The sequence below is a fragment of the Xyrauchen texanus genome, chromosome 13 (assembly GCF_025860055.1).
Source record: "Xyrauchen texanus isolate HMW12.3.18 chromosome 13, RBS_HiC_50CHRs, whole genome shotgun sequence".
Classification (NCBI taxonomy): Eukaryota; Metazoa; Chordata; class Actinopteri; order Cypriniformes; family Catostomidae; genus Xyrauchen; species Xyrauchen texanus.
Genome location: NC_068288.1, coordinates 30,713,943 through 30,741,214, shown reverse-complemented (window position 1 = coordinate 30,741,214; position 27,272 = coordinate 30,713,943). Strand labels below are relative to the sequence as shown.

General features: G+C 37.2%; 1 protein-coding gene across 1 annotated transcript in view; it reads right to left on the bottom strand.

Annotated features, from left to right (window-relative positions):
* The window catches only part of LOC127654155 (neuronal growth regulator 1-like), a 192,107-nt gene extending 166,854 nt beyond the window's left edge, over nucleotides 1-25,253 (bottom strand). Inside the window, exon 1 of the mRNA XM_052141192.1 lies at nucleotides 24,890-25,253. Within this exon, the coding sequence (XP_051997152.1) occupies nucleotides 24,890-25,059 (170 nt within the window). The 5' untranslated portion in view covers nucleotides 25,060-25,253. The remainder of the gene's footprint in view (nucleotides 1-24,889) is intronic.
* Between the last annotated feature and the right edge of the window lie 2,019 nt (nucleotides 25,254-27,272).

The window sequence follows — 27,272 nt, the reverse complement described above, 5'->3', positions numbered from 1 at the left end:
AATCATAATTGTTGATTTTTCCCTTGACATTGTAATTGCAATTATTTGCAATACATTTTATTTAAATTAAATACTGAATTTATCTGGGGCATCTTCATGCCATATTCATGATGTAAGCTACACGTTCAAAAACAAGCTAAGAAGAACAGTCTCTGAATTATTCTGCTATATCGGTTTCTTAGTTATTGCTATTTTATACATCAGTAAATCAAGACTGGTGCCTAAACGGTTAACTTAACATTTGCCCTCTTAGCAGGATGAAAAACAAATTGTTATTCTTTTTTATTATTATTATTTACAAAGAAATTGAGTGATGTGCAGATAGATATGGATCATATAGTAGTTTAAATATGAAAATTAGAAATATAACTTATAAATATAAATAAAAATATAATATAATTTTATTATGTAAAATGCAATCTACAAATACAAAATGTTCATATTACAATTTTATATTGCACTGTCGAGAGACATTATTGTTTAGTGCTAACTGTTAATGAAGGTGAGGGGAAACTGTTTGTTTTGGTGGACAGTGCTCTGAAGAAAATTTACAAGAGAAAATTGAATTACAATAAAGCCATGAGACAATAAGCCATGAGAGGCCAGTACAGTTATTTATGGCACTATGCCGTGCACATCTTCAGGACATGATAAGAGATGATGGCTTATTGGACCGGTTTAGAATCCAGCTTGGGTCATGTTCTGATATTATTCCACCTCGCTTACTAATACTTTCCTGTGTACACTTCCCTGTCCTCAAAAATAAAAGCAAAAAGCCCAAAAATAAACCATTTATAAAAATACACCAACAATAAATAAAAGAGTTTGTAAAGGGATAAATGGAAAGGAGGAGGCGAGAACCGGCTTGACAATATAAATAATAGTTTAATATAAAACTGAACCAAAAAGACAAACACACACACACATCGGACAGCTGTCCGTAAAGCTCTCTCTCTCTCTGTCACACTGCCATCTTCGGTTGTCCTTTATCCCTCTTGAGGGCTAATTAGCCTGATTAGGGGCCGGGTGTGCGTAATCACGACCCAGCCCTGCCCTCCACCCTGCCACAGAGTTTAAAAAAAAAAAAGTGATATAATTATTGGAATAAACGATTCTTTGATTGAAAATGCTTTGATTTGCTACGTTTACCCCTCTCATCCACACTGCAAAGTTGTATTTCTGCACTGAAAACTGAGATTTTTGTACAGACGCAGCCCGTCTATAAGGGCAGGTAGGGCAGAGCCTCACATAGATCCATAAATTGCCAATATTTAATTTGTTCATCCCTTTTGTGTTCAAAATGCTGACATATGTATTTAAAAGCAGACCTAGAGTAAGTTTTTATTCTATTTTTAAGTTGTTATTTAGCTGAAACCTCCATTACACTGTGTTTAATATAGAGTAGACATGTGGGGCAGATAATCTGCTGCCCTCCCGAACCCCACAGAGCCCCTCCAATGGAAATCTGCAGTCAAATATGGTAATGCAACTAACCCACATTGTGGCAGAAACGAATCTGCTCATAAACATAGAGCCAAAGCAAAGGTAATTTTAGTATTAGTGCATGTCAGCAGTGTTTCAGATTGTGAATAGGGTTGCAGTGGTATACCAGTTTCACAGTATACCACGGCTTGAAAATTGACGGTTATCATACCATGTACATTGCTTATCTACGGTATTGAAAAAAAAAGAAAACGCTACCGGAAGGAGAATCTCACCTGCGCGTGCGCATCTCTTTTCCTCATCGTCTGCCTGTCAGACTAGTCAACTTGCGCCAAACACACACAAGCACACACACACACACTGTGGAGAAAATGTCAGAGAAAAGCGAGACATGAGTGTGTGAGTTAAAGCAGTGTTTCTCAACTGGTAGGTCGCAGGTCTATTCGGACAGCGGGGAAAGAACAATGTCATGGTTCTCCCATTGAAGATATTTCGGCAGCCGCCCAAGTGATAACCTATTTAGGACTGCCGAGACAGATTTAATGATTATCTCACAATCAGCTAAAGGCTTCTCATCTGCACTTTCGCACAAGAGTAACGGAAATAGCTCGTGATCATGATCTGCTCTGCATGGTCTCAGGCGAACGCGTGCAACAACCTGGCTTCCCTCGAGCGCAGACCTCAAAACTGATGTGACCAATTTCAGTTCTAGTGAGACTTTTCTAGTTTAAAGTGTTAAATGGGAAGTGAAGTCAAACCCATCAAACAATAGACAGCCCTGACATGCCAAACTGCACTGAGGAAAAGAGCAACACTGTGCTATGCGCTTCATTCATTTCATTACACATAATCACCTTTACAAAATTGCTTTACGACTTTACATGAATAAAAGTAACTGTTATATTTTGACAAAATGTTATAGTTTCATATGAAATAATCTAAAGGCAGAATATATTAGACCTCATTTTATATCAACAGAGGCATTTTTCAAGATGTGTTTCAGCTAGTATTTTTCTTTTCATAAATACTATAAATTGTTATTTTTATTATTATTACTATTATTTAAGACTAGCTACACTGACCTAACCATGGTAATGAGGAGCCTTTCCTCCTGTGTAATATGTATGTTCTGTTTGAATTATGTTTGAAATTAGGAAACAAACAGGATAATAATGGGCTCATATAAGTAAATATGCTCTCTTTCATTTTTAAAAGAGGCGAGAGAAAACTTACTGTCGCTTTTATTGTTGACATCAACAACAAAAATAATGACTTGCATCACTTGATGCAAGTCCTTGTACTTGAAAACCATGAACAAAACTATGCAACATAAAAGGAAATGCGAACCAGGATACATTATGTTTTTCCCACGGTGGGTCGCCACTTGATTTCCAATGTAAAATCTGTCCTGAAGCGAAACCAGTTGAGAACCACTGAGTTAAAGCTACAGACAGGAGCAATCTGGCTGTGCTGTCGTGCACCTAACAGTATATGATAATTATTAATAATCATAGGACATTACTTTAAAAGCTCACAAAGCTGATGTTATTTTTCATTTAGTAGTTAATTTAACATGCTATGCTAACATGTAAACTAACATGCTTTAGTTATATAACATGCTATAGTTACATGCTCTTTTTAATCATGTTTATAATTTGGTTTATTATTATAATTCTGTTATCTTTCTTATTTATTCTATTTATTTTATTTTTAAAAGGTAGATTTTTTTACACATACTTCAATAAAAAAAAAGAAACTGGTTTCAAGTTTCAATTATGAAACTTGAAACCAGTTGAAACCAGATGAACCCCCCCCCCCCGTTTTCACTCAATTAAGGGTCATTGTAACTGATAATAATAATTATGTAACACCGTGATACCGTGATACTTTCTGAGATGTTATCATACCGTGGATATCTCATACCGTTGCAACCCTAATTGCGAGCAGATTGCAAGCGCTATCGATGAACGTGTATGTAACAGCAAGTCATTTCTATTGCAAATTCAAGACAAATTGGCCATCAAACAACTTGATACTGACAAGCCAGACATAAAAACAGTTTGGCCTGTTTTTATGGCAAAAGACAAGGGTAGGTGATAAGACATTGTATGTATTGTATGACTATAAATTGTATGTCAAAAAGCCTTGGCTCTCTGTTGCACTGAACTGAATAAAATAGTATGTTTCCCATACAGGCCTATACTTTTTCATTCTTATTTTGCAAGGGTACAGGGGATGTATAGCTACAGTGGAGTAGGTATATGCAATTTGAAACATTTCTACAGTGAACCTATATTTACAACTTAAAACTTATAGTGATTGAAAACATTTATTATTATTATTATTATTAAGCATGTATTTAATTTATTTTTAGTTCTGTGAAAATGTGTAAATGGCAAAGTTCTGTTCATGTATGTATGTATGTAGATAGATATTTCACCATAGACTTCTCTTCTTCACTTCCCTGGAGTCCTTCAACAAGTAAAATTATAAAACATCATTTGATTAAGATTTTGCTCTTCAACAAGTCAATATTCCGAAGTAAAACATTCTTATTTAAAATATTAGAAACAACTTTATGTTCTAAAATAGCCACCTTGTGGTGAAATAATCCAAGGACACCACATACTATGTGGTCATGAGCCGCTACTGCTTTTGAAAATGCAATTCGACGAGACACCAAATTCGTGGCCCCGACACTCCTCGGCGAGACGCGTCCTGCAACGCTGGCCCCGACCCCCTGGCCCCTCGGGGGCCCGAGATAGCATTTTGCACTCTAGCGCCCCTGGCTCCCAAACCCCGGAACCCACACGCTCGGGACAGTACTGTATATTTTGAAAAAGGATGATTCGAAAACGTGGCCGCTGCCATACAAACCTAGCATCAACCAGATTTAAATCTAGAAAACCAAGATTGGGATTGCAGCATGTTTTAGAAATATCCTCCTCAAATCCCAAATAAATAGTAATTGTTACTAATACGAATCTTACAATTTTTGTTCTTTTAAAAGCCTATGTGCTTGATGTTGACCACATGATATCCTGTTTTGTTTACATTGCTTGTGCCAGAAAGCAAATGCAAGTGAGGTACTCTTTTGTGAAGACCAAGGATTAAAATAAGATTAAGTTGATCCCAGCCAACAAAATCTTGTCTCACAATGTGCCACAAGTTCTCAACACTAGATTAAATGACAAAGCCGAACTATAATATCGACTCTCTAATGTGTTGAATACCAACTGGCAAAATTCCCATAAGTGTCCTTAGCAATGAGAAATTATGATAATTACATCTCAACGTATGTGGACACAAAAACGGAGGTCATTGACTGCCAAATGACAAACAATGGCCAAAACTAATAAAGATTACTGAATGTAGAGAGGCTATTACAATGCTGTTTTAGTGCACATTGCCTCTGATAGCTTTCAATGGGAGGTGTTTTGGTCGTTTGCAATATTATATGCATTTTCACTTAAAAATTTTTTAAATCACCAAACCAAATCTAGCAGCTAACTACTATTTACCTCTATCTCTCTCACACATGTTCGCATACACGCACAATATTATCTCAACATCTGCTATTTCAAATGAACACTGTATCTCCTGTGTCAAAATTACCCATTCAAAACCGGCAAAAATACATCAAATAATCCACCAGGGATCTCTGCTTCCCCTAGCCATCTGTGCTCCAGTCCAAACCATCAGATTGCTAATAGTTATGGTTATTACAGTGCTACCTCTCAAAGGACAAATTTAAACTTTCCATTTGGATTTGCATCATATTCATATTTCACTCACTTAAGTCTTAACAATACCCTTATGCCAATATGACTGTTCTTAAGGTGGTTTAACGTACAGTTTGCATTGACTTCTATAGTGTATTCTGTGTTTTATTCATTTTACATGCAAGGCAGGGAGGAAAGCATTGTGGTAAGCCATATTGTCATTAAATCTAAAATTTCAATCATCAATTATAATATCAATCATCAATTCTGTCACAATTTCTCAATAAATCCTCATTGTTGCATTTGCCTGCAGGCAATTTGAGTTTGATTTTATGCAGGACAAAATTATCTTTCTAATTACAGTAAATTTCATGGTGAGGCCCTCTCACACACTCAAAAAAAAATGATAATAATAATAATAACAACAGCAAGCAATGATTAACATTAAACATTCATTGAGATTCAAGCACTCATGCATAAGTGTGTTGGTCCCCAATGCTCCCTCATTATATATGCCTGACGCCCCTGTACTATTTATGACTCACATCTAGATGCTTTTATCTGCACACTTAATAAAGAGATTTGGACTATCCGCTTTCCTGTACAGTACGCAATACATCTTCTAGCTACCTGTGAGTGTAAAAATGTCCATTTATCCTTTTCTTGTCATTTTGTTGTACCTTCAGTCCATCCTCAAATTTCAGATAAAGGTCTGTTCAGCTGGGGTTAAGCATGGCGGCATTTTCAGCTTTTAGATGGCGTAGCTTTTCAGTAATCTCAGGTTTTGAGACAATCTCTCTGATACTAGGTTAGAGTTGGCGGAATGCCACACAAAATGGAAGAGATGCAAGAGTCTGTTCTATATGTGGTGTGAAATACAGAGATGCCCCTCTATTAGGCCTTATAATTACACCTTAAAAACCTATTATACAAGCTATCGTTACAATAATTATACACAAGCATTCCTGTCATGGAGCTTTGATATGCTCGACAGTAACATACATTTTTTTCTATGAATTCAATTCAGTTCTTTGTTAAGCTGCTTTGGAATGATTCATATTGTGATAAGCGCTCTACAAATAACATCGAATTGATTTAAACTGAACTGAATGTGAGGAACAGCATGTGTGACTTTCCTCATAGCAAGGAGCTTTCAGCATTGTAAAATGACTCCAATCCTATTGAGACAAACAGTATGTGCATACCGTAAATCAACAGAGATAAGCAAGTGTCTCACAACTTTAACTCTAACTCCTACTATAAATACTGGAAAAATATGTCTGTGAGGGCCCACTGGGACCCTGCCATATTTTGCATGACCTAATTCTGCTCACTGCCTTCTTTAAGTGACATATTTCTCAGATGCTAACATACCCTTTGCCACCTAATGTAGTGGAAGAACTAGGCTATAGAAAAACGATTTTATTCACGCCTGATGTTTTCTTTGCACTGAAAGAAATCATTTCAGCGCTTCAAAAGAAGAAACAGTGAGTGAAGGAAACTGTTCTTTGTGGTTCTGTGCCAGTATTGAAAATCAACCTCACTGATGGATCATGACATAACAAACCACAAACTGATATGTATTTGGTTGCCATTTTCAAGATGTGTGTTAAGCTGCATGTGACTGGGAGAGCAGGTGGAGGAAAAAGGAAATTTAATGAGCGTTCCTCCAATACAAATGCTGCCTTTTTTGGCAGGGGACTGAAACTCCTTGGGTAAGCTTTCAGAGAGACCATTTGGCAGGGATTATGCCCAGCTTAATGTCTGTCCCACAAAGGTCTTTGATTCATAACATAGATTTGAGAGCTGCACTTACATTCATAGAGTAACTAGTGCATTTGAGAATGCTTTAATCAGATGCAGCTACAGAGCAAGAGGATTAGCAACACTAAAATGTAATCAGTCAGTGTGATTAAAATATTAATGTATTCACATGCAAAGGCATCTGAACAACAATCCGGCTACGCTGTAAAAGCATCATGCCAAAGAAGAGTGTAAAATATATACCACCATGCTGACACTCAAATAGAGAAACAATTGCAGAGCATTTCAATACTAGATGAGAGTCAACATGGGGGACTATTTTCTTGAAAGGGACTATGATAGGTGCTGTGATGCTGCAATAAGGGAAAACTGAAACACTTTGTGTTATAGAGGGGAATGAATAAACTCAAGATCAGATCAGAATACGGTCATGCTAAAGCGCCTTTAAAAAGAGTGAGCAACGTGATATATATTAGAGAGGCTCTCACTGGTTTCTTCCTGGCGCTTGTGTTCCCGATATAGAAAATGACACCCAACCAAGGTAACCATGGCAACACACCCTATGGACATGCACTAGATAGCCTCTGCAATCCAATAGTTCAAACAACTTGGTTCTGTAGGTATTTACATAACAACCTATTAACCGATACATCATGCTGTAGCTTAACACTCCAAAGCTTTCCAACTAGCACAATAATATATGCCACATGTGTGAACCATGGCAAGTGTTGCAGGTTCATTCTTATGACTAAAGCATATTCTCACCTCATCAAAGCACTTACTGTAAATAATTGTGATTTGTGTTTGTCACTTTTTCCACTATATCATTAATGGCCTTTTTCTAATTGTGAATCTCCAGCTCTGGGTATTGGTGTTATTAGAGGTGCAAAACCTTTTCAAGCAGTAAATAATTGTCAACAAAGAAAGGCTGGGTGATCTGAAAGATAAAAGTGTAAGGCTAGTATGAATGAAAAACAATTGTTCACAGCAGTTCAGTTTTGACAAATGCAATTAAAGTCTGGCATTATGATCTTAAAAGAAAACAAGAGCTGCCACCTGTCAGGGGCACAAAATCAAGAAGAAAGTTCTTCCATTTCATGAATCCCCTTACTACATGTCTTCTAATATTTGCCTTGTTCCAATACCTAGTGAGTTCCCAACAGATGCCGCATTTTAAGGGTGTTCCAAAAGTATGCATTATTCACCCTCTTGAGATATGTAGTTTTGACTAGAGGTAGACAAATATATCAGTTTTACCGATAAATTGGTGCCGATAGTTGCTTTTTGGAGCTAGTGGTTAACAGTAAAAATGTATGCCAACAGTTTTATTTGATTTTTTCCCCGATTCCAGCCTGAAGCACCCCCAGATCATCACCGATCCTCAGAGTAGGTGCGAGACACTGTGACTTGAAGGCCAATCCAGGTCTCCATCTAACCATTAGATGAACAGGTGGAGATCTGTGATGCTCTCGGGTGCTTCAGCAAGGCTGGAATCGGGCAGATTCATCTTCGTGAACGTACATGTTTATACTGGAAAAAAACTTACTTTCTTCTTCAAAGAAATATTTTTCTTTGTTTTTTCCATGACCCTAGTTATTAGTGTTGGCAAAATCGGTCAACATCAGGGTTTGACTAAAGTTGTAGGTAGCGCAACGTGTATTATTCACACAGATGGCAATTCCAGAATGTATTGCAACAAGCTCAATGATAAAAATAATCCAAAATGGCAGACATGGCGAGAAATATGTTAATGAAAAAATAACAAGAATAAATCATTAAAAAAAGTTAAAGAAAAATTAAGAAATTTGACAAGTCATGCAGTGTGGCATGCTGTGTCAGTACTATTTTAAATACATTTTCAATAATTATTTAATCTTTTTTCAAAAATGTTGATATTACCTGGAATATTTGTACTTATTAACACTCAAACTGTTGTCAAACTGCTGGAACATTTAGTACAGGAAAACATTTATCCAAATAACTTAAAAATAAAATAAAAACTTTAAATACATTTTGAACAGAAACAAGACCTATGATATGCTATTTACTTTATACTTTCATATGAATTTTAACCAAAAATGTTCACGTTGGGTTGGGTGTGCTTTGTCGTTTTATGCTTATTAGAGTATCACATTATTAGCTTAGCATCATGCTGACTTAAAACTCTATTGGAATCACTTGCGAGTTAATGTGGTGCATGGATTGCAAAGTGTTCCAAATCGTTCATTTATAAGATTCCATGACAGTTAGGATTGGGGTTGCAACTAACGATTATTTTGATAATCTATTAAACTTCTATTATTTATTTGATTAATCTTATAAAAAACAAAATTGTACTTCCTGTATTTTATTAAAATATATAAAATAAAAAAATAAAGGTGTTTGGATTCGCTGTCCTTTTCTGAATATCGCTGCCCCCTTCGGCATATCAAGGCATCATTTTGTGGCCCGTTCTGCATAACGTGGCGGCTCATTTCAGCTTATCCTATTCGGCCAGTTTCGCGGCCGGCCCGCCTGGTTGTCCCGATGGCCAGTCCGTCCCTGATTGGCCCCAAAATGCGTCGGCCCACTGGGAAAATGCCCAGTATGCCAGATTACCAATCCAGCCCTGAATACATCATAACACATAGAACATAGCAGTAAATTGTAAGTCAAACAGCACAATCAATCTCTCAATGCACCTGAAGCAGCAATCGCTCCACATTAAACTGTATGCTTACTATGATCTTCTTTGAAGACAACTTGGGTCATGTATTTTCTGCTACAACTTGTCTCCATTATTTTTCAAATGTGCTGGATCTGGATGTTAACACATCACTGATGGAGCTTCTCCGTTCCTGCCGCATAAATCCAATTAATCAATAATGAAATTCATTTTCGATGATTTCCATTATCGATACTTATCGATTTTATTGATTAGTTGTTGCAGATCTAGTTAGGATGCTGTCTATGTAGGTGGAAAGCTGTGTAGCAGCTTTATTGTATCAAAATGCCAATCCTCAGTTCTGACTTAGAAAGTGAAAAAATACAACATTATGTGATCAATTAACCAGAAATGAGTACAGCACACAAACATAGCAAGATATGTTAAGTACGATAAAATGTTTGGAGGAAATGATGGGCATCTTAACAGTTGACAATCTGTGATGTTGGTGTGGCATTCCCAGACTGAGTAAGGCCTGCACTCTGCCAAGAATGCAGAGGCCAAGCTGTTGAGATGATTGATGACATGCCTCCACTAGCCCTCTCTTCCCTGCTGACATGCACTCACAACCCAACACTTTTCACCATTAATTGGACAACATTGCAAATTCGTTCTCTGAGACCATGGTCCACTAAATTAGCAACTGATAACTGCCCAGAATTGGTTCAATTTATGAATGTCCAGAACTGGCATGCTGGTAAGGTGTCACTCACACAGAAGGAGTTTAATAAACCTGTCAGACATATAGCTTTTGAGATGTTTATTTCTATTAGCTTTCCATTTTGATGTTTTGATCAAGCTTGAGGGTGACAGTACATTTACAGTCTAGTTAGGTAAAACTTTACATTAGATGACAAAATAGATGCAGCTGGATGGTTTTACACTAAATGATTTCAGTGTCCCAAGTGATAAAATCATGTAGCGGCCATAAATGGGGCATCACATGATACATGTTTGCTTGTTTGATTAGTTCAAGTCACATGTCTCCTTTTTATTTTTTATTAAATTATGTTATTTATCAGAGAAAATCCAAGTAACACAGACATGATAATGATAATGTATTGGTAAAAATATTAAAGTATGTAAGTAGCATGCAAAATAAATGACTCAATGATATTTACTCAGTTAGACTATACCTTGTGTTTTTAATTTAGATTTAGAAATAGTGTCTGAAAGATCTCTCATTGTTTGGAATAATGTTGTCAACATTATTATGCTCTGTGCTTTTCATAGACAAAGTAAAACTATAATTGCCAACCAGCCAGAAACATCTAGGCTAGGTGGTCTTTTATGCAATATATTATTGTTGTCAATGGCCATTCAATATTTTTAAAACTACCCAGCTCAGTGTGAAGCTATTTGGGTAAACTGCAAGTATATAGGTGGGCTACATATACATATACATACATATATATATATATATATATACTGTATACACACTGATCAGCCACAGCATTAAAACCACCTGCCAAATATTGTGTAGGTCTCCCTCGTGCCGCAAAAACAGTGCCAACCGCATCTCAGAATAGGATTCTAAGATAATATTCTTCTCACCACAATTGTACAGAGCGGTTATCTGAGTTGCCATAGACTTTGTCAGTTCACACCAGTCTGGGCATTCTCTGTTGACCTCTCTCATCAACAAGGCGTTTCCATCCACAGAACTGCTGCTTACTGGATTTTTTTATCACCATTCGGAATAAATTCTAGACTGTTGTGTGTGAAAATCTTAGGAGATCAGCAATTACAGAAATGATCAAACCAGCCCAACTGGCACCAACAATCATCCATGCGATTATCTAATCAGCCAATCGTGTGGCAGCAGTGCATAAAATCACGCAGATACGGGTCAGGATCTTCTGTTAATGTTTACATCAACCATCAGAATGTGGGAAAAATGTGACCTTAGTGATTTGGACCGTGGAATAATTAGGGATGCACCGATACCACTTTTTCTCTTCCGTTCCGATTCCAATATAAATTCTCAGTATCGGCCTATACCGATCCCAGTGTTGTTTTTTGCATAATCAGTTTAGAATATATTTACATTATTGTGTGGATCTAATTGGGTGTGCTCTTTAATATGTAAAGAAAAACAAGCCACTAACTCACATTATTTCAATATAAACGTATAGCTTATTAAGAAACACTTTATTATTAGCTAGTATACTGGATAATGTAGCAGCAAAATTAACAGTAATTCCAGTATAAGTCATCAGTAGAAAAGAAGCTGTTTTTTTTGCCAAAAAAATTCTACTTTTATCTGGAATTTAAAGGATTCAGACCTCTTTTATGTTCAATTTAGTTGTAAGATATCAGCTCACTTTTCATGCACACAATTATTTTTTGGAACCCATTCAACTTAAATATTATTATAATTTGTTAACGAATAATAATATAATAGTAATATATAGTAAAATATCTCAATCGTGCACCTTTAACTTTTAAACCCTCGCGCTTTTATTTTGACATTCTGAACTCTCCAGGAAGTCCTGTACGTGTGTCTGTTTGTAGGCAAGTTCACAGTAGTTTAACTAGCTTCTTATTCAAATTCTGGTAAAATGCACCTCCAGTGCCATTCTAAATGCATATTATAAGTGAACCGAACTATTGAGCATCTACATCTGAGATGTGGTTTGTTAGTAGCACTCAAATATTGCACCTATTACACCGCTGTGAAGGCTAAAAATAGCTGTGGATGTGTGTGTAAACAGAGCAGTGGCATTCACTGACGTGCTGGAGCTGCACCTGCATTTTATATATTTACTTATTAAACACATATTCCACGTTTGTCACCTCTTACCGGAGCTTAAGCTACACCTACGTCATACATCGGAACTCGACTCTCTTGTGAACGCACGGGCGGCCATTACCTGAAGCCAGTGATTATAGTTTATTAAGTTATAAAAATGTATATTTTTCTTACAAAAACACATTGCGTGGAGCAGTATGGATTACTTTTTTTGATGGATGGATGCGCTTTTTTGGGCTTCAAAATCTAAGGTACCATACACTACCATTATAATGCTTGGAAGAGCCAGGATATTTTTTAATATAACTCAGATTGTGTTTGGCTGAAAGAGGAAAGTCATAAACACCTAGAATGGCTTGAGGGTGAGTAAATTATGGGATGATTTTCATTTTGGGGGGAACTAACCCTTTAAGAAGTTCTGAGAATTATTTTCAAATTGTAATTGCACATTGTTATTGTCCTGACTATATATTGTGATCAGTTGAATGCCACTTTGGTGACTAAAAGTACCAATGTCTTTCCATAAGAGCAAAATCTGTACATTATTCCAAACTTTTGGCCACTATATATATATATATATATATATATATATATATATATATATATATATATTAGCATTATATACATCTAACTCCACAATCATCTCATTTTGATCATACGAAGACAAACTGTTTTTTTTTTCACATTTGTTTTACCACATTTGATTTATTCTTTATATTTTGTCATAAGAAATCTGAAAAATACCACTTAGTGTTGCTGTTTAAGTTCTTTATAATAAAACAAAGAGTCATTTGGAGAGCTGCATTGATTGGAGATGGCTTCTTAAACAGTATAACTCCAAAAGCAGCAAAAAGAAGAATACAAATATTATTACACAATTTACTATCTGAAAGGGACTTTATGTTAATAAAATAATCGCAATAGTCTCTATAAAAGTGGCCAATCATCCATTCCAGAATATTACATTTTCCATTATACAAGGGAAATTGCAATCAACATTGCCTTAAATCAGGCAATTTTTGATTTCTTTGTTGGCCAACACTGTGATGTTGTTACATTAAGCTCTCAGAGGGGGAACGAAAGCCTAAATGCTATTGATCTGCCCACTGCTTTGTATTCCATTCACTAATAATTACCAATGCAGTCCCTCCAATAACTTGGCTCTGCTTAACATTTACAGCCAAGTGCAATCCACACTGATTCATTACGCAAATGACAATTACTAATTTAAGGCTTGCTTACATGACTCCATTTAAAAACCTGCAGCCATGGCATGTGCACAAATTAATTGATACACCCATTCCTTGTAGTGCTGAACAGAGCGTAAGCTTTGTCAACAGTATACTAATAGGCTATTGGAAAGGTTTTCAATATTATCTATGTATATATTGACAATGGGCTTAAATAATTCTAATATTCTCAGAAAGGGCAAATTTTCCTCAGCTGAAGCTGAATACTCAACAATATGGTACTGAGACAATGGCAAATTAGTCTTCAATATTAACACCGAATGTGGCAAAGCCTGATGATAGGATTATTGTTAAGATGAATGGCACAGGCCTCTCCAGTTTGAGAGTAGAGTGGGTGTCTAGCACCTGAGGGACAAAGAAACTTATCTGATATCTAGTGAGCCTGCTTCATCAAAAGGCATGAAAATCAGTGACAGGTTGAGGAGGGTTAAATGTACTTGAAAAGTACTACTGTTTTTTTTTCAGAAGGTATAATTGCTTTGGCCATTACCATAATCTGGTGACAATTATGTTTTTACTCCATTTTATATTGAGACTAATGGCCACTCCTGAAACAGGGAGAGGGGCTGTCTTTGGGAATCTTCCATTTGAATGTTGCAATTATATTGCCACGAAACAGCTGGAAGCAGGTAAAAGCTAAATTATAACAGTCATAACTTTACTTTGCATTACTAACCAACTGAGAAGTATTCAGACTGGACAAAGATTTTAATAACAATTGGGCATTTAAATCAATGCACAAATGATCAATGTTGAAATTGACGAGAGGCTCAAAATGAATTTTGGTCTCATTCAGAAGCCATGCTTTTCTGGCAATGCATCCCAATTTGCACACTATTCACCCTAAAAAGTATCCGAGATTAGAATTAGTGTGTCCCAAATCATAGCCCTAAAGTTGCCCTGATGGTCTACTATTACCATTAGATTCTCGAAATGTTGATCCGTGAACACTTTATAGAATTGGTATTGTCCACAATCACTCGCTTGATGGAACATGAGTTTTGGCATTCGATTTTAGAACTACAATTGTCAAATGTGAAAAACTACAAACAATGTGCTGTTACAATTAACAAAATGTAATTATTGAGGGAGTACATGAAAAAAATCCATGTTCAAATCTAAGTCTTTGTCTTACCCCAATTCACTATGGTTAGCCACAAAAAATGAAATTTATTTAGAGCTGTAGGGTAGGATTTGCTGCAAAATCGCAGGCATAAGTCATTAATTCTTGCGTGTTTAAGTCACATCTGTAAGCTCAAAAAGAAGGCCCGGTTGTGTCACACAAGTGTTGGGAAAGCGGGAAGTGAAATCACTCTACTAATGGATTTTTAACTGTTTGGTAAAGTTGTTTAAATGCTAAAATGCTTGGATATGTTTTCTGGAAGGTTGTTGAAGCTTTTATTGGTTGTCATAATTTAATTTAACATAAATGATGTGTACATCGTTGATTTTATTACATTGCTGCAGTTTTGAGATTCCCTTAGAGTGTGTCTCTAAGTGTGTGTGTGTGCCACTGTTTTCTTGTATCTTTTACCCAAGTCACAGAAGTGCTTATGTTGTTATCACTTTCCATTGCCCTTTTAGCAGATCAGCTATTTTGAATTTTATTTTTGCCTGACGAAGACCTAATAGCCAAAATGTTGCAAGCAAGTGTAAGCCAATAAAGTATTTTGGAGCAATAAATCAGTGTGCAAACTCTTATAAATTTTCTTTTATCAGATTTATTTATACCTATTTAAACATATTTTAAAAGTACTATAGGTAGAAGGTAGATCCCCATGAATGTATACTTATCTCAAGTTGTTTATAATGTACTGATTTCATAGCACAGTAACGTAATTAAATTATATTGCATATTTTTGCATATTTTCCATTTTTATTTTATATCTGATTGCAAAAAGCTCAGAGTGATCACAGGAAAAGCAGGTAACCTTAAACCATGAGATTCATCAACCAGAGGAGCAGTGCAGAAACACAACTCACGTAAACGTTTCCTCCACAAGTTGCTTGCAATTTTAGGTTTCAACCACAGGTGTCGCAAGAGAGCCCACATTTTTGTAGCAAAGCTTTAAGTTTAATGGTTCAAAACTGTATAGAGAAACCACTTTGTTCTCACAGTAGGAGGTAGACGCTCCATTAACAATGGAATAGGGAATGGAAAAGGGTTTGTTTTATTAGCAATAATTACCATCTTACCTGCATGATTTTATGTCCATCAACTTTATTTGTATTGCTTATTATAGATGCTCTTGTGCCTTGAAAATCATCTTTAAGGAAATGTGTCATCAACATATAGATTAAAAATGAAATAATCAAAAGCAGGAAATGGATCAAATGAATTGCCTGTACTCATTTTATTTTTCCCAATCATTGTATCAATGAAATATAGTGGAGGTCAGATTCTCTTTCAAGAGACTGTTGTAATGATGTAAAAAGTAATGACACTGTCAAAGAAAAAAACAATTAATAAAATGATCCAGCACAGTCATGCAAATGTTATGTCTTCCTGACCATGTGTAACATTCAAGGTAAAGTTGTACTACGGAACTTTGTGCTCTCTAACGACATCTGTGGTTGAATCTAAAAATTGCAAGCAATTTGAGGAAGAACACTTTACGTGAGTTGTGTTTCGGCACAGCTCTTCAGCACGGATGAATCTCATGATTTGAGCTTACTTGGACATCATCACCTGTGTCTGATCATGACTGGGAGATATTCAGAGCATGAGTCACAATGTTCTATTTTCATGTTGAAATTATGTTATTCTATCAAACATTTAAAACCAAAATATTACTTGCTTTGATAAAGATATACAACATATTTTGTTTGAATGAATTTTACACTTACAGTGCTTTTCTGACACTACACTCAAAATGCTTTTACATTACATACCAGTAACCAGAACATTTAAATATGATCATTCAGGTTTTTTATCTGCTATTAATGTTTGTCTTGTAATACACTTATTGCTGATATGAGTTCAATGGAGGACTTTATTATTTTATATATTCTACAGCCTCAGTTGATACAAGTAAAACCGTAAGACTACAATAGTACATCTATGCACTGCACACAATAACACTTTAAACTACACCTATAAAACGAGGATTCAATAATGATGGGGATGAAATATACTTTATAAAACATGACAATAATATGCAGAAATACATTCAAATTCATACACATCAGTTAAAAAATTCATTTATTTATAAATAATAGATAGATGGTTACACACCAAACAAATTAATATATTATTGGCCTATATTGGCCTTTCACCAATATATCGTATCGGCGTATATGTTAACCGTTATGTGCAGATATGAAAACTTTTTTCAGAACATATAATGCAGAAAGCAATGCTTTAGAATTGGTGTTATTACATAGTTTGTCCAGCAGAGCACGCTGATATTTATTTAGCTATTTAATTTATTTTAATTTATTCTTTATTTTAATGGTCAGCAACTGACTGATACTGAACATACAGTACTGATGTTTCTTAAACTATTTATTGTATTAGTATTTATAATTTATTTTCTCAGTGTTCCTTTCTAGATTTTGTTGGTAATGTATAATAACAATGTCAAATATACTTTGATAAAATATTTGTTTAAAAAAGCAGCCTTATGAGTACCTTTGCATAGTCATATCGGTGAACAATCCACATAGAAAAGGTCTGTTTTCATTCCAGCTCAAAAATGAACTATATCGGCCACCATATGGTATCAGTCTCAAAAATCCCATATTGGTCAGGCTCTAATATGTACAGCCATGGCCAAAAGTATTGGCAGTGACATACATTTTGTGTTTTGCAAAGTTTGCTGCTTCAGTATTTGTAGATTATTTTTTAACCTGTTTTCTATGGTATACTGGAAAACAATGATAAGCATTTCATAAGTTTGAAAGGCTTTTATTGGCAAAAACATTCAATATATGCAAAGAGTCAATATTTACAGTGTTGACCCTTGTTCTTCATAACAATTGCAATTCACTCTGGCATGCTGGATATTAGCTTCTGGGCCAAATCCTGACTGATGGCGATCCATTCTTGCCTTATTAGTGCTCGGAGTTGATCACAATTTGTGGGCTTCTGCTTGTCCACTCGCATTTTGAGGATTGACTACAGGTTCTCAATGGGATTAAGATCCGGGGTGTTGCCTGGTCACGGATACTAAATTTAAATGTAATGATCCCCGAGCCACTTTATTATCATTCTTGCCTCGTGACATAGTGCTCCATGATGCTGGAAAATGCATGGACCATCACCAAATTGCTCCAGGATCACTGGGATAAGTTGCTCTTGCAGGATGTTTTGATACCATTCTTTATAAATGGCTGTGTTTTTGGACAGAACTGTGAGAGAACCCACTCCCTGGGATGAAAAGCAACCCCACACATGGATGGTCTCAGGATGCTTCACTTTTGGCAGGACACAAGACTCATGGTAGTGTTCACCTTTTCTTCTCCGGACTATCGGTTTTCCAGAGGTCCCAAACAGTCGGAAGGGGGCTTCATCAGAGAAAATAACTTTGCACCAGTCTTCTTCTGTCCAATCCTTGTACTTCTGCAGAATTTCAGTCTGTCCTTGATGTTTTTCTTGGAGAGAAGTGGCTTCTTTGCTGCCCTTCTTGACACCAGGCCATTGTCCAAAAGTCTTCGCCGCACTATGCACTCACACCAACCTGCTGCCAATATTGAGCAAGCTCTGCACTGGTGGTGACATGATTCCATAGCTGACTCCTCAGAAGGAGACGGTCCTGGCGCTTGCTGGACACTCTGGGACGTCCTGAAGCCTTCTTCACTGCAGTTGAACCTCTCTCCTTGAAGTTCTTGATGATCTGAGGTGAAATATTCTTTGCAGCAATTTCCTTGCATGTGAGGCCATTTTGATGCAAAGCGGTAACCATTGCTAACAAGAACACAATGATTGGAAGCACTTCTTCCCTCCTTTTATAGCAATCAGTCTGCTCTTATAATCCAATCAGAATGATAAAGTGATTTCACCTGACTAGTATTTGTTCACACTTTCCCAGATGCTGCTGATATGATTAGTGAAATGATGTTAGTTGGTCATTTTGTGCCAGTGAAACAGTGAAATTTGTTTTTTTTGTGATAAACTTAATTTGTTTGGCCAATGAAGCTTTTTGCAATTATTTAAAATGCATCTGATCACTCTGCACAATAATCTAGAAACAATGTTAATCAACACCACAACAACTGAAGCAGAAACAGTTTGTAAAACACAACATTTATGTCACTGCCAATACTTTTGGCCACGGCTGTACATTACTGTGCTATGAAATTGGTAAATTTTAAACATCTTGAGATGATGATACATTGTAAACAGACAAACTATCAGCTAAAAGGACAATACATAAAGCTTGGGCATTGCTGCATTTGGGGAAAAATAATTAAGGAAAACAGCGGCACACACTCTTAGGGAAACTGGAAACTACAGCAATGTTATAAAATACTCCAAATTCATGAATATTAGTAACATGTTACAGTAACACCACCTGACAATGTAGATACAGTACATTGCCGTTGGTTAACTCATATAGGCTAATATTGTTTGATTCATACAAGTACGACAAGCAATATAAGTTCAACAACCCTACCAGACAACATATCCAAGCATTATAACAAGTAAAGAACTTTGCCAAACAGTTAACAGATAAACATCCACCCAGATTGCAGTGATGCTGTCCTGAACTGAGTTAATGTGACTGACTGAACTGAACAGAACAGCATAGTTTCCCCATTCATAACACGTGACAGCCAGTACTTCTTTTCTGTGTTTACAGACATAACGTAATATTAAATACAAATCTAATTCATAAGCTTTCCGTAATGAGTTGGGGTAAGACAAGGACATTGTTATAAACACTGTTTATATGTTCTCAAACAATCATGGCATTTTGTTAAATTTTAACCAAAAATACTTCTTTAGTGCAGCATTAAGTGCATGATACTAGATTTTTGCTTTAGTTAAAGATTGGTTTCAAGACGCAATTTTACGATGTGATAGTATGTCACAATACTTGCACACTTTTTTGCTACATACTCAAAAGTAAACACTTTTCCATCACAAAAAGACAACAAACTTTTAGGGCATAGTTTTATTAGGATGCAGCATGGGAGTCTACAGGAGCTTCATAAGTGCAATTTGCCCATCAGATTACCTGTTGGACAATGGGCTTTTAATCAATAAATGTATGTCCTGCCTGGAAGCTCAGCTTCTCTATATTATGATTGGTCGAGATCCCAAATGGCCGGGACTTCGCAACAAACACCCATTAATTGAAACGGTGATGTAAGTGATTAACAGCGTATGAAATGTAAAAGCACCACTGTTGAGCACACATTGCCTGGTGGCTCAGACAAACAGTTATTTGCAATCTGATGTAATATATTTATTTCAGCTTCCATAATTGGATATTTTGCCATACATGTTGCAAAAACTGTTTTAAGCTTTTTTTAAGGGATAGTTCACCCCAAAATGTGTATTCTCTTTTAAATAATTTATGCCATCCCAGATATGTATGACTCTCCTCACAATGCAAGTAAATGGTGACCAAAACTTTGAAGGTCCAAAAGGGAGTATAAAAGACTCCAGTGGTTAAATCCATGTCTTCACTGTAGTGTGGAAGTGACTTTAACTTTTACATTCAGCCACCTATGGGTTGGGGCTGGTCAAAATAGGAAACTAACTATGTTTCCATAACCAACTATGTTTTTTGCAACAAAATGTGTAGCGCATGGTTAGAGTATTTCTGTAACTGCTGATCTCCTGTGATTTTCACGCACAACAGTCTCTAAAATTTACTCTGAATGGTGCCAAAAACAAAAAACATCCAGTGAGCAGCAGTTATGTGGACAGAAATGCCTTGTTGATGAGAGAGGTCAACAGATAATGTTCAGACTGGTTAGAACTGAAAAAGTCTATGGTAAATCAGATAACCACTCTGTACAATTGTGGTGAGAAGAATAGCATCTCAGAATGCTATTCCGAGATGGGGGTTGGCACTGTTTTGGCGGCACGAGGGAGACCTACACAATACTAGGCAGGTGGTTTTAATGTTGTGGTTGATCAGTGTATGTAAACCCTGATATTACACCGCATAATTTTTTTTATTTTGTATTATTATATTCATTTTACTAAGACCTAAAATTTCCCCCACTACTTGGTGCAGGTTGCCAGCTTGAAAAGGGCCATGATGATGATTCGCTTTCAGGTCGGAACTGGTGGCAACCTGCGATAGGCGCAACATCAGGACCAATATTACAGTCCTATCAGAAGGCCATTTTGATTGCAATTCCTACTCTTCTGATTGCATTTATTTGAGAAATTAAAATGAGAGTAAGCTAGCTAATTTCAATGAATTGTCTCAATACTCTCCCCATTTTACAAAGACTTTGGGGGAATACAAATTAGGGATATCTGGGAGGTGAAAGGTACACAATTAGCAATTTACACACATTCTGTATGGAAACGGCTTAAGGGCATATTTCTTTTGCCAAAACTTATACGACAGTTTTTTTTAAGCATGACGTCATTAAGCACACCATTTGTATCGACAAAAGGCCCTTGAATGGAAACAAGCAGAAGATGGTAAATTTCGGGAAATTCTTTTTTGTACGCATTTTCACATTGTCGATAACAAAACAGTGCGAAAAGTGGATGGAAACTATGTTACTGACAGTAAAATGGACTTGAATATGTATCTGTTTTACACCCACCACTATCATATCGCTTCAGAAGATATGGATTTAACCACTGGAGTCCTATTGATTACTTTTGCACTTCCTTTATTTGCTTATTGGACCTTCAAAGTTCTAGTCTCCATGCATTTACTTGCATTGTGAGGACCAACAGGACCTATTCTTCTAAAAATCGTAATTTGTATTCTGCAGAAGAAAGACATACACATCAGGCATGGCACAAGGGTGAGTAAATGATGAGAGGATTTGCATTTTTAGGTTTACTATCCCTTTTATTATTGCAGTTTTATTTAGTTATATGCAGTTTGAGTAGCAGTTTTAAGTTGGTAGTACAATGTAACAAAACAAAACAAAAATACATTACCAAAAAAAAATTACGGCAGTGGCTTGGAAATGGAAAGAATTACATAATCACTATCGCATTTTGCCATTTTGTATCTGTGACAGGTTAATGTCAGATGTCAGCCACCTGGTAAGCTACAGTTTCTGCTCACTAATAGCTTTTTACATTACCTAATATCTAGGGCTGTCTCCATGTTTCCAAGAGCAGTATACAATACTAGGCAGACATTTAGTTTGATGGCTTGATGGCACAACAGAAACTGGAGCTAGGGATCTCTTATTTGGATTATTTCTAGTGCAATTTTAAGACAAGCATGGCCATTTAAATGCTAAGCTGTAACATCATATCTGTAGAATATGTTAATACATTGCAACCAATTTGCAATTATTAAGGTGGCATCACTGGCACAATGTCAACAACCTTGTTTAAAGATCAGTATTTGCCATAATTTATGCTCTTCTGCCCAGGAGACCAACAATGTCAACCTAGGATAAAGACAGATTAGATACACTCTAAGGAGTACTCTCATTAATGTTTAAAATGCTAAATCTCTTCAAAAATATCTACATTTGATTTTGATCAAGGTTTCATAGAAATTACCTGATGTTTGAAAAAAAATATATATATATTATATATATACATACATACATACATACATACATACATACATACATACATACACACACACACAGTAGATACAAGTCCACAATCATGTCGTTTTAATCATATGAAGGTACCTAAAAATCTACCAAACCTTTTTTATTATTTGTTTTACCACATCTTATTTTTTCATAATTTCATCATAAGAAATTAGAGAGCCCTTAAAGTGTTGCTGTGTTTAAGTTCCTCATGATAAAACAAAGGAGTGCCATTTAGAGAGCTGCATTGATCCCACTGTCTCTGAGAAGCGAAAAGCTCACAGTAACATCCTTCCGATTAATCAACTCTGACAGGAAGAGGTGTGGCCTGAGCAGAAAAGGACCAGGTTCCCATCCACGTCTAGATGATGCGCTGACTGCAGCTAGGCCTATTCCCTTTTTGCAAAATGGTTTGCATGTCCTTTACTTGTTGACTTTTTGCACAATTAGTTATGTAGCAGACTTGTCAGACATCAGTTATGTGTGTTATTTGCCCATTTTGAAAAATAATATGGAATTTTTCTGTTGGTGTTGCATTTGCAGAAGCAAAAGCACTTATGGCCAGTCATATTAGTGTGGCTGTAAACATAATTGTACTCAAAATTGGGTAAGAAATAATAATAGAGTGGCTATTATGTATTGTCAATAGCACTGTCATGACTGCCCTTCATGGCCAGTGAATGTCATTTGCTGGTCTCTTTAAACTTGTCCTTTACCAGAGTCAGGAAATCTCCAAATGGGGGTGGAATCTCCAAAAGAGGGTGGGGTAACTCTAGGAGGGGGCATGGTTACTTCAGAAGGGGTTTGGGCCAGCTCCAAAAGGAGGAAACACTTCCACGTATGGTTAGGTTTAGGGAAAGAGTTAGGTAGGGGGCTCTGTATATCTTTGTTGCCGGTTTGGAACTCCCACCCCATTTAGGAGCTCGGCCTGGAGCTATAGGCCTATCCTTCTCCAAAAACAAGTAAAAGAATGCAGAAGGCCTGATTATTCTACCTTATTTTGCCACACCACCAACAGAAGACATCAGTAATATGAAAATGGGGGATATTTGGGAGTATCAAGAAGCAGAGCTAATTGCTGCAGTCAACATAGTTCTTGGAGAAAACATAATCCCACCAAGAGCATGATTCAATCTTGACAGACATTACAGATAGCTTTACTCAAGAACTAAAATAGAATTGTAGCATTGAATTGAATTGTACTAAGAGAAGTGATGTTACAAAAATCCATCGTGAGTTCACAGGAAGAACCTTCACACTTTACACAAGAATAAACAGCTTCATGTCAGTCCACACCCCTTGTAAATTAGTCCTGTGGTTAAATGTTTTGAAAATTAGCTTTCACAGGAGCCGATAAATGAACCACTCTTGACTCAATCCTAAAGAAGGCAAATGGACTACGTATGCAGTTCAACCCAAATGGAAAATCCATCTTAAGCTGGTAGCTGTGTTTTGGAACATGGTAGCTGGTTTCTAGCTGGTCCAAGCTGATCATTAGCTGGTCCAAGCTGGTCTAAACTGGACATTAGCTGGTCCAAGCTGGAGGACCAGCTTAGACTAGCTACCAACTTGTCATACCAGCTCAAGGAGGTCAAGCTGGTTTTTGTAGATGGTAGCTGGTCGACCAGCTAAGGAACAGTTTGGACTACCATGTTCCAAAACACAGCTACCAGCTTAAGCTGTATTTTCCAGCAGGGAATTTGACAATCAGTCAAAATCTTATATTGTGAAACCTTTTTGTTTATATTAGAACAGACAACAGAAAATGGTAAGAATAAACTTGTGAGACTAAAAAAAAAAAAACTTAGCATATGACACACCCATACACAAACATTTAAATCAACGCTGCTGATTTAAACAAGGAGGGGCGGAGAGCCGAAGGGTAGGTTTATTACAAGTTTAAGGGGCCGTTCACATCGAACACGTTTTCTGCCGCGCGGTTTTTCAATTGCTTTCCAATGTCCGGTCTTTAACCGTCTCGCGTAGTAGTCTTAAATAAAATAATAATAATAATAATAATAATAATAATAATAATAAATTTGTTAAAAACGCGTCTCGAGAGACCTGCGTTTGTCTTTTTTAAGTGCAAGAACGTTCAGTCTGAACGGCCCTTCTAATGTAAACCGTTCATAACTTGACACTCAAATCATGAACGATTCTAGCAATCCCTGATAGAAGTGCGCAACTTCTGTCTTTTTTTCAGAATGCAAACATCCGTGAGGATCTCTCGGACTGTGGGGCTCATGAATGACTTCATTGTTGATGTTCCGCTTGGCGGGGTTTACAAAACTCTACCCCTTCCCTTGTTCATTATGCAACCCTTAATAAAGAGATTCTAAACCGTTCGCTCGAAAAATAGCATATGGGTCATATGGGCTGTTTTGTTCGGGTTTGTGGCATTTGTGACCCAAATAAATGTGATGGAGCGACACTGGGGGAATATGCCAAGCATTGTTTACAAAACTGAGAGCACAGCGGCTTATGCCAGAAAGCGGGCATGCAGGTGCCAGCCAAGTTTAGTTTGAACAGTTATACTGCGACTTGAGACTCCTACCTGAGCAGCGCGGTGTCTCCCTGTCTGCTGACCACACTCTCGCTGGACGCATAGTCCACAGTTTGTCCAGCGGGCAAGCACGATGGTAAAAAGCAGCAAAGACTAAGAATTATAGCGGTGAGCCACTGACCGGAGACGCACGCATCCTGCACTGCAATCATTATGTCCATCACCGCCGAATGGAGTAGGCTACTATCCGCGCCGATATCACAAAATAAATAAAAATATAAAGATCTGGATGGAAAATAGATTATTCCCCGCTCTTCATCGGCGAAAACCCCGATAAATGGCGTTCCGTGTAGTTTCCCAGATTTGTTTTGATCGAAACCTGACCGCGGGAGGAAGTCGACTCTCCAGTGGCTTGCACACCATCTAGTGAGGAAATGGGAAACGAGAGCAGAGCTAGAAGCAGACAACCCCCCGGCTCTGATCCTGTTGCCATGCGGCCGTTTCCCAGGCAACCTGTTCCCTGTAGTTCGTGATGGAGCGCTTAAGCGGGCGGGTATTCTTGATACAGCAATACTATTTGAATGTCGTCGCCTGGTGAGTTTTTACCACCCTGCAACATCGAGACGTACTCGTGCAAGCATGTGTTGTGCATGTTTCATGTGACTTTTCTAAAAAGGTTCAATAATAAGGGCGATATATTGAAAATTACATAGTTGTACAGGTTTGTTGTAATCGGTGGCCCGTGCACGTGCAGCCCTTAAAAAAAAAAAAGCGAATAAAGACTGCGCTCACACTGCCAGCTACTTTGTCGCTGCATGTCGCCAGTGGCTGGCAGTTAGGCCGCTAGTGGTATGGAGAGTCTAAACAGTTTCTTTATAATTAATATTATTATTACAATATTAGGATCACGTGAGCTCTACCATCTTCTCTCGTATTGACTGTCGCTCTTTATTTGCTTAAAGTTATACATTTCTCAACTTTATCTCCTCGCTGGACACGCCCACATTCGGTCGCCAAAAGGTGCATACACACTGCCAGCGACTTTATCGCTGCAGGTCGCCAGTGGCTGGCGGTGAAGTCGCTAGTGGGTGTTCCCACTACTGGTTGCCTAGTAACGTTTATAAATGACATTCACGGATGCCACTCCATTGCTGTTGACAGCAAATCTCTTTTCTTGCCACTACAAACAAACATTTTGGAGGGAAAAGACTAAATATAAATGGAATCAGTACATAAAATGCTTTATATCAAAGATGAATGAGAAACAAGGCGTGCTGTTTGCCATAGCGGCTGTTTATCTGCGTGCTAAAATGCAAATGCCGGTCTGTCTGGGTCCATAAAATCCCGCGATCTCAGATAGCTACACCTTTCCACGCAGTATTTTTCTTAAAAATGTCCTTGTACGTGGGAAGAGACATATAAAGCACTGAAAAATTTCTAACAGCAAGAATTAGCCTTTCATCCACCTTTCCGTTACTGCAGGAGCTGAGAGAGAGAGAAAGGATCACGTGAGCTCTCCCGTCTTCTCTCCTATTGGCTGTCGCTTCCGTTAGTCGCTCCAAAGTTGAACTTTTCTCAACTTTGTCGTGTCGCTGGACACGCCCACATCTAGCACCAACGGTCGCAACAGCTCGTGTCGTCGGAAGTCGCTGTGCTCGCATTGAAAATTAATGGTATTGAGTCGCTGGCAGTGTGTACGCACCTAAAGGCGGCCGTCGCTCGTGTTGCCGGAAGTCGCCAGCTCTCATTGAAAATGAACGAGATGAGGTCGTTTTGTTGCTTGCAGTGTGAACGCAGCTTCAATGAGCTACCAAGCGCAGAAGTTACTGCACGCTGTATTTCCTCACAGTTGGCCACTATCATCCATTTTTAGCCTCAATGACCTGGAAGATTTCATGGTACTCTTTAGAACAATGGAAGTACTTGAAGGAAAATCATTCGCAGTTAAAGGAATAGTTGACACATCCCACAATAGCACCTATGCTGCACTAGCATCTTTCATTAAAGAAGCCAAATGTTTTTCATTTTTTTTCTCCCTTGTTGCTCAAGGCAATACACTTGAGTGCTTTTCCTCAGAGACTGTAGTCTCTTTATGACATGATGCGGATACTTTTAAGAGTCACAGAAATATATAATTTAATATTGCTAGTATATTTGACTTTTGTGTAACATGCTAATAGAAGGACCAAGCTGTTATGTGTAACTTTTTCAACGTTAAAGGTGCTCTCAGCTATTTTTTCCCTATTAAAGTTTTACTCCTAAAGAATTTTAATGTAATTTTGAAACGTATGAATAAAATTATGACGACTTGCATGAGATGAAGACTCTACTGTTGTCAAACTAGTAACCTTATAAAAGCTGTTTTATTCATGGGGCATGGGTGCCCTCATGGGGGCTGCCATTTTAGAATCACATGACCAGCTGAATGCTACAT